Source organism: Gopherus evgoodei, chromosome 1, assembly GCF_007399415.2.
Source record: "Gopherus evgoodei ecotype Sinaloan lineage chromosome 1, rGopEvg1_v1.p, whole genome shotgun sequence".
Lineage (NCBI taxonomy): Eukaryota > Metazoa > Chordata > Testudines > Testudinidae > Gopherus > Gopherus evgoodei.
Window position 1 is genome coordinate 154,714,415 of NC_044322.1, and position 16,975 is coordinate 154,731,389.

General features: G+C 46.5%; 1 protein-coding gene across 1 annotated transcript in view; it reads right to left on the bottom strand.

Annotated features, from left to right (window-relative positions):
- The window catches only part of MED14 (mediator complex subunit 14), a 62,865-nt gene that overhangs the window by 24,384 nt on the left and 21,506 nt on the right, over positions 1-16,975 (bottom strand). The window contains exons 15-20 of the mRNA XM_030576157.1: positions 12,925-13,059; positions 11,660-11,736; positions 3,338-3,498; positions 3,104-3,250; positions 2,916-3,007; positions 1,794-1,946 (exon numbers count right to left, since the gene is read on the bottom strand). Coding sequence (XP_030432017.1) covers positions 1,794-1,946; positions 2,916-3,007; positions 3,104-3,250; positions 3,338-3,498; positions 11,660-11,736; positions 12,925-13,059 — 765 coding nt within the window. The remainder of the gene's footprint in view (positions 1-1,793; positions 1,947-2,915; positions 3,008-3,103; positions 3,251-3,337; positions 3,499-11,659; positions 11,737-12,924; positions 13,060-16,975) is intronic.

The following is a 16,975-nucleotide window of genomic DNA, read 5'->3' on the forward strand; positions in this document are numbered from 1 at the left end:
AACAGACAGCCACTTCACCTCTACCCACAATCCCGGCAGAAACATTTCCCTTTTGCTTCACAGTTATTACACAGGACACAGCAGGCAGCTATTACCAATAGGATGCTTTTCTCACTGAGATCCAATGTTGTGAAGAAACACCACCAGCATCCGTCCCTTCAATCTACCAAAAGTGCATTCAATCATCATTCTACACCAGCTGAGCCAGAGCTGAATCTTTCCTTGGTGACGTCCAGGAAGAATGTACAGCTTCATGAGCCAAGGGAGCAAGGAGTAAGCTGGGCCTCCCAGGATCACTATTGGCATTTTAGCATCATCAACAGTAAACCACCCATTGAGAAAGAAAAGTCCCTGCTTGTAGCTTTCTGAACGGTCCGCTTAAAAATGCAAGCATCATGCACCTTCCCTGACCAGCCAACATTGATGTTGGTGAAGTGTCTCCAGTGACCCATCAGTGCTTGCATAATCATAAAAAAAAAACAAAAAAAAAAAAAACAGGCCCTTCTGTTGATGTACTCTGTGGCAGTGGTCCGATGCCAAAATAGGGATGTGTGCGATGTTTACTGCTCCACCATAGTTCAGGAACTCCATTGCTGCAAATCCATTCATTATGTCCTGCAGATTCCCGAGAGTCACCGTCCTGCGCAGCAGGAGACTATTAATAAACCTGCACACTTGCATGACAACAGCTCCCACAGCAGATTTTCCAACTTCAAAATGGATTTCCCACTGATCAGTAGCAATCTAGCATTGCACATTACCACAATGCCATCACCACTCCCTTCTCCACTGTCGGTGCCGCTCTCATTTTGGTGTCTCTGCACTGGAAAGGTGGATGAGCTCGGCACACAAAATCAGGAATGAGGCCTTACACATCTGAAAGTTCTGCTGCCGCTGCTCATCATCCCAAACCTATAACAGTGTGATCCCACCAGTCAACACTCATTTCTCGGGCCCAAAAGCAGCACTACCATTTGCAGCCGTATCATGAACAGCACAACCAATGCTGAGTTGGTTCTTGCTATATCCCAGAACAATCTGTCAAGGCAATTGTCAGATTCCCCACTGATTCACTTCTTCCTGTGGCTCCTCAACTACCAGATTGTGTGTCCTGGGCTTGCAACACTTATGGCAATAGTGCAGAGATGTACAAACTCCATGCTTCTGTCAGAGAAGGCAGATAGCAAGGAGCACTACATGGGTTCATAGGATTTTTTTTTAAATATGTGAATATTACGGGCTATAGATAACATTATGGGATGGAAACAGTTGCACGCTGGGAAGTTGACCTCTTGCTCCCAATCACCCTGCATAACTCATTTCTGCTCTATCAGGCATTGCCAAAACAATCCAAAAGAGTGTGTGCTGGACAGTAGCAGGTTGCACACTGGAATACTTACCTATGGTGTTCCACACTGTGCATTGACACAAGCACTCTTGGTGAGTATGCGCAGGATGGCTGCAAGGAGCCAAGAATGCATGTGCACAAGTAATATGCTAGCTGCGATGGCTTCATCCCAGTGTTACTTGCATTGATCCAAATTTATAGTGTAGACACGGCCTCAAAAGAAAAATCAAGTCATGGAGGATAATGAACCCCGACCATTACCTGCTCTTCCTTAATCAAAAAGAACCATCAGTAATTTATTAAGGGCCAGATTCTGATACCCTTGCAGGAAAAAAAAAAAAAAGAAAAAAAAAGAAAAAAAACCTTCAACCATCAGAATCTGGGCCTTAATTATCTTACACTTCTCTAAATTCTATCTTTTCATGAAGAGAAATAAAATAGTTACCTGTAATAACTGGACCACATTTGGTGTTTTATTGAACATCTCCTGGAGCTGGTGTAGGATAGTATTGTGACAGTTACTGCAACCTGAATTTGGGCCAACTGTTCCCAATGAAATGTGAAATTTTTGATGTATGGAATTCCACTGAATACTGATCTATAACACCAAGTAAGAAGACAAGAAGTCTTAGAAACTGATTAAAACAACCAGATCAGATTGCAAGTTGTGAACCAGAAAATGAAAATTAAACATACATAAATATGAAAGTAATTGAAGCTAAAATGCCATGTAGAAAGCTATGCTAACTTTCTACAAAAGTGTGGGGGCTTTTGTTTTTGTTGTTGCTGTTAAGAAGTTTATCTAGGAAATCCCCATGAGGATAATTAGCAAGAGATGTGGAGGGAGGAGGGGTAGGAAACTACAGATATAAATTAGGCTATTTCCTTAGTGTGTTACTCAGAAACCAGAAGCCTCATTTGACCAAAAAGGGAATGAGATAAGGGAACTGAACTTGAACCCTTGATTACTTCAATATCTACAGTATTGATGAGGCTGGATGCGTCTCAACTACAACACACTGGGATGCTATGATGGGGCAGGCCAATGTGTAGTGGCAATGTCATGCAAAATCCAGTGCGCTATTCACGCCATTTATGAAAAGTAACTATTCATTACAATACATGTTCTACATGTGCAAAAAATGCTCCTAGCAAAACCAGGTTAAAGAAAGCCATGATAATTCCACGTGGCATTGAAACAATCCACAGTAAAATGGGGAAATGTTTCCTGAGATTCCTTTTTAGATTAAAAGTTAAAAAAATGTTATATTTCAGCAGTTTTGTCAGAGCCTTCATTTATTTAGTTTATTTATTTATTTAATTTTAAAGACCGCATTCCATCCATAACTGGCATTTAACATACCAATTATGCAAATATCTAAGCATACAGCAAGTTAATGATGGTCTAACATCTGATACTTATAGCTTCCCTGCTTTTGTTAATATGAATTTTTTACTGTTATTTTAATAAGGTGGAGAGCTTTTTGCTTAAATTCCAAAAGCCCTGAACTTGTATATTTTCTGTTTTCAAATGTAGCTTTAGAAGCATATTAAGAAAGTTACTTACTGAGCTTCCCTTGGTAGTTCCATAACAAAGGATAAGCTTGCGGTAGTTGTAGACACGAACCTCTGAGAAAACATTCAGGTGGTTGGGTATTTCTTTTGAAGAGGAAAAAATAAAAAAAGGAGTGAGAAAGCTTATTATATAAGATGTACCAAAAATGTAAAAGAAAGGACAGGGGAATATTTTTGTACCTGGCAAAGATCGTGCAAACTCCAGCACACATTCATATAGTCGAGCAATACTGTTCCAATCATTGAGGAACATCTCAACAACTTTTCGACCTCCAACTGGTTCAGACAATTGGTTTTCGTAAGTCAGGTAGACATGACGTGTTGGTCCTGCAATGTCAATAATGATTAGCATTTGACAGAGAACATGGTAAAGAGAAAGGAGTTAAATCTGCAAAATATTTCTGCAAAACTAACCTTGCTCCCTGGAAGATGTGCTGTTAAGTGGACAGTTCGCAAATATCAGCTCAGCCACCCATGTGCGGTTATTTCTACCTTGCAATCGGAAAGTGCAATCAAGGAGAGACCGGTCCAGAGCCTTCTGTGTTTCCTCGCTTGTACCTTTACATGGAGGAATTCTGTCCATGAAGAAAAGAGCGCACAATTGTACACATTACAGCTCCACGAGTGCATAATACATGTTAAAGTATTTTCCAGAATGACATTTAAATAACTTTACTTGAAAGAAAAGATGCTCTGCAGAATAATGAATGGAAGAGACCTGGAATTGGAGAAATGAAGCCTTGAGCACCAGCCCTACACTCCCATTGGCCAGGAACCACGGCCAATGGGAGCTGCGGGGGCAGTGCCTGTGGGCAAGAGTATTGCGCAGAACCTCATGGACCCCCCGCTTAGAAGCCAGACCTGCTGGCAGCTTCCGGGGTGCAGCGTAGAGCCAGGACAGGCAGGGAGCTTGCCTTAGCTCCGCTGCACCGCTGACTGGGAGCTGTCCAAGGTAAGCCCACGCCCGAACCCTGAGCCTCCCACACACACTCTGAACCCCTCATTTCTGGACCCACCCCATAGCCTGCACTACAACTGCACCTCAACCCCCTGCCCCAGCCCAGTGAAAGTGAGTGGGGGTGGGGGAGAGCGAGCCACCAAGGGAGGGGGAATGTAGTGAGCGGGGGACAGGACCTCAGGGAAGGGGCAAGATAGGAGCCAGGGCCTGATGGTAAGGGGCAGGGCTAGAGTGTTCAGTTTTGTGCAATTAGAAAGTTGGCAACCCTAGGTGCGTGCAAGGTCACAATGCATAGAGGATGCCATTTTGTTCTACAAAATGGCATCTTCTGCATAGCATGACCACACATGCACAATACTACTAGGTCACACTGTGCAGACAAAATCATTTTATAGAACAAAATGGCATTCTCCACCTAGCATTAACTCACACATATGGTGTACACAAGGTCACCCTGTGAAGGGGACACCATTTTGCTCTTCAAAATTATGGCCTCCATGCTCTTTGGGCTCCCAAGCTAAAAAGACTTCATTAAAATGGCATCATGCTGGCAAAAAGTTTGGGAACCCCTCTCCTATAGGGACTCTAAGTTGATGCAATTTGCTTCTTCTTTCCAACACCCTCAACTTGTTACAAGTTCACATTCCCTCTACAGACCTTCTTTCAGACTTGCTTAGACTTCATACATCACTTTGAAATATGGAGTGTAAAGGCTTGTATGCACAGTTGTGTACTGCTTTAACTACAGCTGTTTCTAAATCAATAGTTGAAGCAGCACAACTTTAGGGTAGACACAGTCATACCAGTATAAGAGTGCTTTATCAGTACAGTTTATTTTCATTAGAGAAATATGAAAAGGTCACAATATTATACAAGAGGGGTTTTTTTAGAATGGATATAAATCCTCTTGCTCCAGGGTATAAGCTAGCCAATAAATGAGGGGGCTTAGGAAGAAACTTCATCTTAGCAGTTCCTCTCTTCAGGATTCCTTGCACTTTCCTCCAAAACAGCTGGTATTAGCCACTGTGGGAGACAGAACACCGAATACATGCACCACTGATCTGATCCAGCATGACAATTCCTACATTCATGGCTTAAGCTGTGACTACATCAGAGAACTCTCCTCATGAGCCATCACTAGAGGTCACCTAGAGTTGCCAGAACTAGCTGTCTCTGGATATTAGGATCTGGGGCTACTGATGAGTATTCTCAGTGAAAAGCCCTCAGGTTAGGAATGAGTTTCTCTCCACTGGTCCATTAGAGCCCAAGTCTGTTGATCTTCAGGGCACAATACCAGGGACTCTTGTTAAAGCATTCAAGCTTTTGCTTGAGGACAAGTGATTTGAGATGTGGGGAAATAAAAATTGCTGGCTTCTACAGAACATCCCTTTTCTTTCACTTATTGAAAAAGGTAAAATTATGTTAATTTTGCGTGTCCCAAGATACAAGAAAGGGAACACTGTTCAAATCTACAAAAACAAATGAAGAAGGAAGTATAGTTCAAGAGAACCATATACTGCTATATTAAAGACTTCACCTAGCAAATGGATGACACAGAAGCTGGTAAGACAAGAGTTACCTTTTCTGTAACTGGTGTTCTTCAAGATGTGTTGCTCATGTCTATTCCACAATAGGTGTGCGTGCTCGCCACATGCACCGGTGCCGGAAGCTTTTCCCCTAGCAGTACCCATAGGGGAGCACTCCTAAGCACCCCCTGAAGTGGCACCTCAGTTCCTTTTTGCCAGACAACTCTGACAAAGGGGAAGGAGGGCGAGATGCGGAATAGACATGAGCAGCACATCTCAAAGAACAAGAGTTACGGAAAAGGTAATTGTCTTTTCTTCTTCGAGTGATTGCTCATGTATATTCCAAGCTATATCTGTTGGAGGTGGGTAGGAGTTCACAAACTCTTGAGACAGAGCACAACCCTGCCAAACCCAGAGTCTTCCCTACAATTGCATAATGTGAGGTGAATGTGTGAACTGCAGCCCTGCAAATGTCCTGAATGGGATATGGGCTAAAAAGGCAGCCAATGAGGGTTTCGCCCTAAATGAGTGCACCCTCACAATTGACAGGGGAGGGATTCCCACTAGGTTATAACAGGTACAGATGCACAAGGTGATCCATTTGGAGAGCCGCTGAGTGGAGATTGGCCAATCCCTCATGCATTTGGCCAAGGCGATGTACAGCTGCGAAGACTTCCTGAACGGCTTAGTCCGCTCCAAAAGGCCAGAGCCTGTCTCATATCCAGCGTGTGAAGGCGGCGCTACTCACTTGACGCATGGGGAAGAGGACCGTCAGGAAAATGTCCTGACCCATATGGTAGGTGGAGACCACCTTCAGGAGGAACGAAGGATGTGGGCGGAGCTGGACCTTATCCTTACAGAACGCCATGTAAGGGGGCTTGGAGGTCAGGGCCCTGAGTTCCGAGACCCATATAGCAGACATGATCTTGTGGATGGTGGCCTTCCTGGTGGCAAAGTGCAACCAGGTGCATGTAGCTAACAACTCAAAGCACCAAGTTCAAGTCCCACTCCGGGACTGGGGGCTTAATGTATGGGAAGAGATGATCCAATCCCTTAAGGAATCAGCCAGTCATAGCATGGGAGAATACCGTGTGCCCCTGCACCAGGGGTTGGAAGGCTGAGATGGTGACCCCTGGAGGAGATAGTCTAAAATGAGCTCTAAGGAGATAATCTAAAATTAGATGGATGAGGGCAGCCACAGGGGAAATGCCCTGCTCAGCCACTCATCGGGAAAACCGAGACCACTTTTCCAAGTAGGCTTGATGCATGGAGGGTCGCCTGCTTTCCAAGAGGACACACTGAACCCCTTCCGAGCATGTCCTTTCCTCCCAGCCTAACCATTGAGCAGCCATGCCATGAGGTAGAGTGGGGGTGAAGAAGGCACCACTGGTCCTGGGAGAGCAGGTCCGGGTGGGACGGCAACAGCCGGGTGACCACAAGGCTCATGAGGGTCCCGTACCAATATTGTCTGGGCCATGCCGGGGCAATCAGGAGGACCCATGCCCTGTCTGTCTTTATCTTTTCCAAAACCTTGCCTATCAGCGGGATCGGGGGGAAGGCATAGAGAAGCTGGCCTGACCAGGACAGGAAGAAGGCATCAGAGATAGCGCCCATTTCCAGCCCCCTCCTCCCTGGGCAGAACCAGGGACACTGGCGGTTCTGCCAAGTCGCAAACAGGCCACCTGGGGAGTTCCCCACTCTTGGAAAAACCTGTGCACCACCTATGGGTGTAGAGACCACTCATGTTCAGAGGAGAAGTCTTGGTTCAGGCAACCTGCCCGTGAATTCTGGGCGCCCAGTAGGTGATAGGCCTGTGGGCAAATGTCGTGGGCTATACAGAAGTCCCACAGCCTGACAGAGGAGCGGGCCTCACCTTGCCTGTTGATGTAAAACATCAAGGCCGTGTTGTCCGTGAGAACCCCTGACCACTCCACTCCACACCACTCCAGGTATAAGCGGAACGCCATGGACGCCAGCTGGACTGCCCTGAGTTCATTGACATTTATATGCTGGGCAGGGTCCTGCACAGACCACAGTCCTTAGGTCTGAACGTCCCCCACATGGGCTCCCCACCCCACTTCCGAAGGGTCAGATACTAGCTCCACTGATGGAGGCCTGCCCCTGAACAGGACCCCACAGAGCACGTTCGCCTCCCTATAATGGTGGTCCTCCCCTGGGATCACCGGCTCGGGCACAGTGAGGACCTTGACCATACTGTCTCTGGCCTGAACACCGAGGCCAACCAGAGCTGGAGGGGCCTCATCCTGAGTCTGGAGCGGCAAACTACGTATGTGCACACCGACATGTGACCCAGGAGCTGGAGACACGCTCTGGCTGTCATCACAGGAAACTGACTGTCAATGAGCCCTTTCAGGGTCTCGAACCTGTCCAGTGGGAGGGAGGCCCTGGCCAACACTGCGTCCAGGACTGCCCAATAAACTCTATGCGCTGTACCAGGATTAACGTGAACTAGGTGTCATTTACCAACAGGCCCAGGGTGGCACACATGGACAGGAGGAGAGCCATGTGATCCCACATCTGCAACCGGAACTGCCCTTGGCCAGCCAGTCATCGAAATAGGGGAAAATCTGGACCCCATGATGTCTGAGGTAGGACGCTGCCGCCACCACGGACATGCACTTTGTGAATATCCTGGGAGCAGTGGACAGGCCAAAGGGGAGGACCGTAAATTGGTAGTGCTCCTGCCCAACCGCGAAACGGAGGAAGTGCCTGTGCCCCTCGAATACATGAATGTAGAATTACACGTCCTGCAGATCGAGGGCGGTGTACCAGTCCCTGGGATCTAGGGAGGGGATGACGGACGCCAAAGAGACTATTCGGAACTTGAGCAGAACATGTACTGGTTCAGGCCTCACAGGTCGAGGATGGGCCTGAGCCCCCCTTTGGCCTTCGGGATAAGGAAACAGCAGGAGTAGTACTCCTTGCCTTTGAACTCCGCTGACACTACTTCCACTGCTCGTAAGCCAAGGAGCTGCCCCACCTCCTGCTTAAGCAGGGCCTCATGAGAGGAGTCCCCCAGGAGGGATGGGGGTAGGGGGTGTTGGGAGGAGTAGAAGTAAACTGGGGGGTGTAGCCCCAGGAGATGGGGTTGAGGACCCAAAATCGGTCTGAGGTCAGCCGTGACCACTCTGGGAGAAAAACATACATCCGGTTGGAGATGGGTAGCTTTACTGCGTGTGGATCCCTGATGTGAACTAATAGGTCGCCCCCAGGCGTACCATCAAAACTGCCATTTTCCACCTGTTCACCCTTGGAGGATCCCGGTTGGGGGGTAGACTGGGACTGCCTCTGCAGGCATTTCTTATAGTCCCGCAACTTTTTATAAGTGGACTCGTATTTAGAGTGGGTGGCCTGGGTGGGATCCTGCTGCAGCTTAAACTTAGGTATAGCTAGAGCCGGAACACAGAGGCCAAGTGTCTTAAGCATAGTACGGGAATCTTTCAGGCCATGCAGCTTCAGGTCCGTCTGTTCTGCAAACAGAGCTTGCCATTAAAAGGGAGGTCCTGCAAAGAGCTTTGCGCCTCACTGGACAGTCCAGACTGCAGGAGCCACTACTCTGCTCAACCTGAGCCAGAGGCCTGGAGGCCAATGGGGACCGAGGACTGCCCAACATAGGTCTAGCCTCTCCCCCGGTCTTGCTCCAAGGTCACAGTGGAGAAGGCCTCTTCTTAGCCTTCTTGGTGTGCCCCACAGACGGGGAGCGGTGCCAACTGGTAGATGGCACTGAGGGGTTGCCGTGCATGGACACTGTGGTGCCCAGTGCAGCATGCTGGAGTCAGGGTCAACGCGGACTCCATCAGGATAGCCCAGATCAAATGTCTTTCTCTCCTGGTTCAAGGCTTGAAAGAGCTACACATTTTGCAGCTATTACTGACATGGGTTTCACCTAGACAGCGTAAACAGTCCATATGCGGATCACTCACTGGCATCGGTCACCTACAAGTGTCGCACGACTTAAAACCCGGGGCACGGGGCCTGCCCTGGCCTGGGCGCATTAAACTAAACTAAGTTACACTAACTACTTCAACTGCAGGTACTATTATACTGAACAAACGAGTTCTGGAGGAAAGCTGCAGACAAAAATAAATAAATAGGTGTGTGCGTATATATATCTATAGATATATATTGGTAGTCCATCGATCCGATGACGACAAATCTGAGCAAATCATCTATTGTTGGTCTCATGGTGTGCCCTCTGATGGCTATACAAGCCAATTCTAGAGGTGCACATTTGCCTGCAGATGGTGCTTGGGAAGTTTGCAGTCAGTGGGTTGTGCGCTGCTGGTGCTCTGTGACGTCATTCGCGTGCCTCTTGTAGACGCCGGCAGCGGTCTTCCTCAAAGGCGATGCAAGTATTCCTGACTGCTGCACGCCACTGTGTTCTGTCGCTGGCGGGGTCCCTGGATTTGATATTGCTATACTGCAGATTGGCTTTGATGGTGTCCTTGTAACGTTTTCATGGACAACCTATATGCTGGATGCCCTGGGAGAGCTCACCACAGAGAAGCTGGTGGGGGATTCTGTTGGCATCCATGTGGCTGACATGACCGGTCCAACGTAGCTGTGACTTCATGATCATCATTTCGATGCTTGTCATCTGGGCTCTCTCGAGGACCTCAAGATTGGGCACTTTGTCTTGCCAGCAGATCTTCATGATGTTGCGGAGGCAATGCATGTGGAATGCTTCAAGCTCCTTGATGTGATGCCTATATAGAGTCCATGTTTCACACCCGTACAAAAGAGATGAAAGAACAGCAGCTCTGTACAGAAGCAGTTTTGACGACATCTGGATGTTGCGGTGGTTTAAAACTTTGACACGCAGATAGGCAAGTGCCTGGCTTGCTTTGGATGTTCGTGCGTTGATCTCATTATCCAGTGATCCATCACTGGATATGACACTACCCAGGTATTTAAAGTTATACATACACATACACACCCCTATCTCATAGAACTGGAAAAGACCCTAAAAGGTCATTGACTCCAGCCCCCTGTCTTCACTAGCAGATCCAAGATCCCTAAGATCCTTAAGTGGCCCCCTCAAGGATTCAACTCACAACCCTCGGTTTAGCTGGCCAATGCTCAAACCACTGAGCTATCCCTCCCCCCAAACAAGCTGGAGCAGAGCAGTTCCAAAGCACCTTCACTAGCAGCAAGAAGGAAATGAGGGTGGGCAGAGCGCGCAGCGCCCCTTATACCATGCCACAGAGATGCCACTCCATGGATTACTAGGGGCACTCCCCTACAGGCACTGCTGGGGGGGGGGGTTTGGCCAAAAAAAAACAAAACCACTTACGGCACCGGTGTACATGGCGAGCATGCACACCTACTGTGGAATACACAAGAGCAATCACTCAAAGAAGAACTATGGGCTGGATGCATTAGTATAATTCACATTCCTGGAGAGAGGTACTATGAAACCTCCCAAGCCAAGGTTCTAACCTCCTGATTGCTGAGATACACAGGGAACCTGAGACACAGGCTGCTAGGAGAATGGCAATTCCTGCCAAGGATGGTAGCAGGAGATGCTAGGTTAGCAAGCCATCTTTGGCTGGAACAAGGACGGACAGATCTTGGCTACAATTTTGTCAGAGGTCACGGAATCCTTGACTTCCAGAGACCTCCATGACTTGAACCTGCAGAGGCAGGGAGCTACAGAGTCCCTCTGCCACCTGTGGTGGCTGGGAATTGAGGGGGTGCCCTGGAGCTCCAGGCCACTGTGGAGGGCAGAGGTGCCCCAAGCTGAGAGCCACTGGAGGTGGAGGAACCCAACAGTTCTGAGCCAGGGCCCCTGGGGTGGCGTGGGGACCCTGTAGCTCCCCATTTTACTGTAAAAGCCAGGGATAGGTCATGGGCTTCTGTGAATTTTTCTTTATTGCCCATGACTTACTAAAAATATGCATGACAGAATCTTAGCTTTACTAACAGCTGCTGTGCATTTGCCATGTTTGGAAGAGACAAAGACCATGCCCCTCGGTCGGTCAATTCTCACCTATGAACAGACACCAGGGCTGGCTTTTCCAACAATGAAGGGCAATACATTTTTCCCCTACTCTTTCCCTCCCCACCACAGGCCACATTACCTTAAATGACTGAGGCTGTAAAATAAGCCGTTGTTTAAAATAAAAATGGTTTTCAAAGTTTAGTGTTGCAAGATGCCAAACTCTTCAAATGCTCCTTTTTCCTAATACTGTTCATGTACTTGATAAAATGAAGTGTATAACAATATCTTACTTTAATAACCGTATAGCATGGCTGAAGCCATCTCCTTCTACCTGTACTCCTTGGTGTGGAATCTCCATATTAGACAACTAAAGAAAAAGGAAGATTTCACTAAGTTATAACAAACAAACAAACTCACTCAAGGGGGGGAGGTGTACACTTCCCCAAAGTGTGCGTCTTGCTACAAGTAAGTTTCACATTCTGAGCATGGAAAATTGAGAACGCGGGGGGGGGGGGGGGGGGGAGACACTACAGACTCGTCTTCCCTTGACATCCCACTATCTCTCCTTTTCTCTCTTAACTTTCTCCTGTCCCCTACCCTGCCTTTCCCTCTCCCAAGCATCAGCCATGGCAGGGAGTCACAGCTCCAGCTGGAGTAGGAGGACCGAGCTCTAAAGCACTCAGTTGACCCATGCAAACAGATTCTTGACATTGGCCAGCCGCACATTTAGAATGGAAGGCAGAGAGGACTGGAGAAGGAGCAGTATGCAGGCATGTCTGAAGACATGTTAGCATGTGCCTCCTGTAGGGGGGTGGTTACCCCACTCCTGCCCTGAAGGGCTTAAAACAGCCCTGGGAGAGGGCTGTGGCAGGGGAAAAGCTGAGCTGATTGGGAAAGCAGCCACAGCTGTAGCCAGTTCAATCAAGGCCCAGCTGGCCCTTATAAGAGGGCAGTGGGCCAGAAGGATGAACAGACACTCTCTAGCTTGCTTGAGAGAGAAGGACCTGGCTGCCTGGGAAGCTGAGAAAGGTATCTAGTGTGGAGCACTGCTGGGGAAGGGCAGAGGGAGCTGGGGAGCTCCAGCCTAGCAAAGCCCCAGGCTGCAGGCCGAGTTAAGGGCTGACAAAGGTACTGGGGCTGCAGAGGGGCAGCCCAGATATAGGCAGAGGCAGCTGGTCCAACCACCCTTGCCAATGATGAGTGGTTTATAGACTGCAATCTGCCCCAGGGAGCGGGGGCTAGATGACTGGCAGTAGCCACTGAGGCACACTGGGGATGGGGGTTCCCCTAGTGGGGAGACCCAGATTGTGGGTTGCTGCTAAGGGGCAAAACCCTGATGGTAAAGGGCACCGGGGTCTGGGAGGGACATGAGGGGCCAGCTGCAGGCAAGACATCAGCCAGCAGAGGGCGCTCCAGAGCTGGAAAAGAGCTAATTCCCTGGACAACCAGAAGGAGGCGCCATGCTGGTGAGTCGTCACCCCACCCCACCCCCAAATACAGATAAATCAGTTTATACAAAGAAATTTTAGGAAAACTTTCATCTCATAATAATTACCTCCATACGAAGTCCTATAAATGGCATATTTGTATCACACATTGCTACAAGATGAGCTAGGACTTTATTGAAGGCACACATTTCTCCAGATCGTTTTGGTTTCTTAGATTCTACAGAACAATGATCACCAGACAACTAGAATTCAAACAGAGAAAAGATGATATTTACTAGCCCATTCAGAATAAAAACAGTCACTCTTTAAAAAGGTCATGATGCAGAACAAAAGCTTGATCAGCTGTTATGTTTGAAATGAAATACTCTCTGGGCACATATGGTTACTCTTAAGGGTTAGAGGACTCAATATGGTTTATTTAAAAGCATTCTCTAATTTTCTCATAAAACAATTTAGTGTTTAACACACTTGCAAACCTTCTTTGCGTAAGCTAGTTTACGGAGTCCACTCTCAGCACTCCTCCCAAAATATTATGGGTCTCCTGAAGTACCTTTCCACATAGTGACTAGACCAACTCCTCAAATAAGGGAGTTTGGGAAGCTGCAATCTACATTACCTTACAATCATTTAAATTCTCTCTGAATATTCACTTAAGCCACAAGACTTCAAGAAACCTATTACATCTTTTACATATTCACTGTATCACTGAAATATATTTGAAATACACTAGCTTTTGCTCAATAATCACAGCATCTGATTGATGATGTCTCATCCTTTCCCCTATCCTTTCTCACTCTCCAGTCAGCCTCCTCATTACAAACTAACTTCAGATATAATGCAAACTACCTCAGCAGATGACACGAGGGAACTGGAGCAAAAATGTAAAGAACACAATCCTATAAACAAGCACTTTCAAATATATAAGATAGCATATTTTTGTAAAACAGGACACCAATAATACATAAACATATTAAATATTTTGGAAACTAGAAAGGCTCCAGAACTGCCAAAATTATGTAGTGCAGACAAGGGTCTAGTTAAGAAAAAAAGAAAAAACCCTCCACACAAACAAGAGTTACTTAAACACAACTGAAATAACCAAGAATTATCACAATCATTCTGTTTATTTAATGAAATACAAAGTCACAGTTAAAACATACACTTTACACATCTTTAAACATTAGGTCCACGAACACTGCACACTTACGGTTTGTCTACACTGCAATTAGACACCTGCAGCTGGTCCTTGCCAGCTGACTCAGGCTAGCAGGCTCAAGCTAACTGAAGTGTAGATGTTCAGGCTAGAACCCAGGCTCTAGGACTCTGAGGTGGGAGGGTCCCAGAGCTCCAGCTGCAGCCCAAACATCTATACCACAACTAAACAGACCTACAGCCCGAGCCCAAGTCAGCTGGCACAGGCCAGCCACAGGTGTCTAATTGCAGTGTAGACATACCCATAGGACTGTGACCCTGCAGTGAGCACAACACAGACAGGCTTTTTGCAGGAGTCTCAGTAATGACTTAAGCAGGACTTTGCCATGCAGATCTCATTGAAGGATTAAAGTTTTAAAGTTTCCATACCAAGAGCCCTTTAAGTTTATTACCTTTCATACATTCGTCACATTTTTAATTAGAAAATTTACACTATAACATTCCATCACATGAACTTAAAGTTCTTTCCATCTATTCACCAGTTCTTGTAAAATACTTCCCTAAAAAACCACCTACATATATTCATTCTATGATAACACCAGGCAGCATAGGCAAAGACTACCGTATATACTCAATCATAAGCCAGTTCGTTTATAAGCCAACCCTCCCAAAGATGGATAAGTAAAAATTGAAATTTTTTATAACCTGTTCATAAGCTGACCCTATAATTCAGGAGTCAGCAAACTTTGGCTCCCGGGCCATCAAGATTAAGCTGCTAGTGGCTGAGATGGTTTGTTTACCTTGAGTGTACACAGGCACGCAGGTAAACCTAAGTAAACAAAGTGTCCCAGCGTGCCAGCTGCTTACCCTGACAGGCTGGGACAGCAACTGGTGGGGAAATTTTTTTTTTGGGGGGGGGGGGGAGAAGGAAGCTGGGAGTCAGGGCAATAACTCCTGTGACCACCCCCCACAGGACCTCACCCCTAGCCTGGGATCCCCACACTCTTCCCATCCCATCCCTTCCCACCTTATCTGGGGAGGGCCAGTGGAGGGATGTCTCTGGCCTGGTTGGAGCTGCTCCGGCAGGCTGGGCAGTGTGGCCACAGCCTGATCTGGCGAGCCAGACCGGGTGGTGCAGCTGCAACATGTTCCAGCAGTCTGGGTCAGGTGGCATGGACACAGCATGGCCAGAAGCAGCTGGGGAAGAGGCCGGGGGGAGAGCAGCATGGCCAGAAGTGGTGAGATTCTGGCCCCGCCTCTTCCCTTCTGGCTGTGCTGCCACTCCTTGCTCCCTCTGTTGGACAGGAGGGGCTGTGTCCCACCTCTCCCTCTCTATACTCATTCATAAGCCAACCCCCTTCCCTGGTGCTTCCCTTTTTTACTAAAAAATTCAGCTTATGAACGAGTATATACAGTACTTAAAAAGGTCAATAGTTAAAATTGTATACATTTAAAAGCAAAAATTTCAGAGTTACTAGACTCCAGTGATTAAAAACAGATCAACTATTTGAGTATCAGCGTCAAGTTTAATTAAGTTACTATTACTATTCTAATATTAACTAATTAATGTTTCCTTTATCTAAAATATACTTGATTTAAAATAAATATGTAAGCCCAGCTTGTCAAACTAGTAGTACACCTCTACCCCGATACAACGCGACCTGATATAACATGAATTTGGATATAACATGGTAAAGCAGTGCTGGGGGGCAGGAGGGGGATGTCTGCATGCCTCCAGCAGATCAAAGCAAGTTTATTATAATGCGGTTTCACCTATAACAAGGTAAGATTTTTTGGCTCTCGAGGACAGCGTTATATGGAGGCAGAGGTGTAATAAAGTCAGAATGACTCAAGCCCCCTAATTTGTTTGTATAGCTGTTAAAACAAGGGAAGACCATACACAGTGAAAGGGTATTTGACTAAGGTCTCAACTACAAATGGAACTTATTATGGAATAAGGCAGGGTGTGTGTTTAAAGCACAATAACTTTTCTGGAATAGCTATTGCAGAGAAGCTTATTACACAACAGCAATTCTGCTTCATTTCCCCGTGTAGAAGAGATGTTGTGACGTTACCTGATTAAAATATGACCATATAGATGATCGTTGCAACCAGTTATATATTTGCAGCAAATCTTGTACAATGGTTGTCGAGTGAGGGGTCTATGAAAAGGTTATGATTTGCTATCTGTATGCATTTATCATTTTTGTATGTGAAGTTCTAAGTACTGGCTCTATACTTGGATTTCAAACATTTGCTCCCGGGCTAACGACCACAAAGTAATTAGCCAACACATCTTAGAGGGACTATTCAAATTGAGTAACCCATCAAAAGAACATTTAACTAACAATGGACCATGGGAGACACCCATCTACACAATGAAATTTCACGCTTTGACTAGACAAAATGCATGGACATGTGACTTGCCCATGTGACTCCAAACTCCATCTTGTTGCTATGATTTTCCACAGTAAGAACAATGGGATGTCTTTCACATGGCAAAAGCTATAAAAGGCCCTGGAAACAACTCCATTTGGTCTTCAATCCTGCTTCTTACCCCTGGAGGAATTTTGCTACAAACAAGCTCTGAACAAAGGACTGAATGACCCATCTAAGCTGTGGATGTACTCCAGAGACTTGACTTAAGCCAGCAATTTATTCCATCACTACTACAAGCCTGAACCAAGAACTCTGCCATTACTGTACGTACTTTAGTCCTTTAACCAATTTTAACTCTCACCTTTCTTTCTTTCTATGAATAAACCTTTAGATTTTAGATACTAAAGGACTGGCATCAGCGTGATTTTGGGGTAAGATCTAAGTTATATATTGACCTGGATGTGTGGCTGGTCCTTTGGGATCAGGAGAACCTATTATTTGATTAGACTGGTTGTAAAGAACCACTCATCTCTGAATCCAGTGTTCTTGGTGGTGATATAAGAACTGGAATGCCTGACGAGATTGCCTTTATGTTTTCTTGTTAGCCAGTGTGGTGAAATAGGAGTT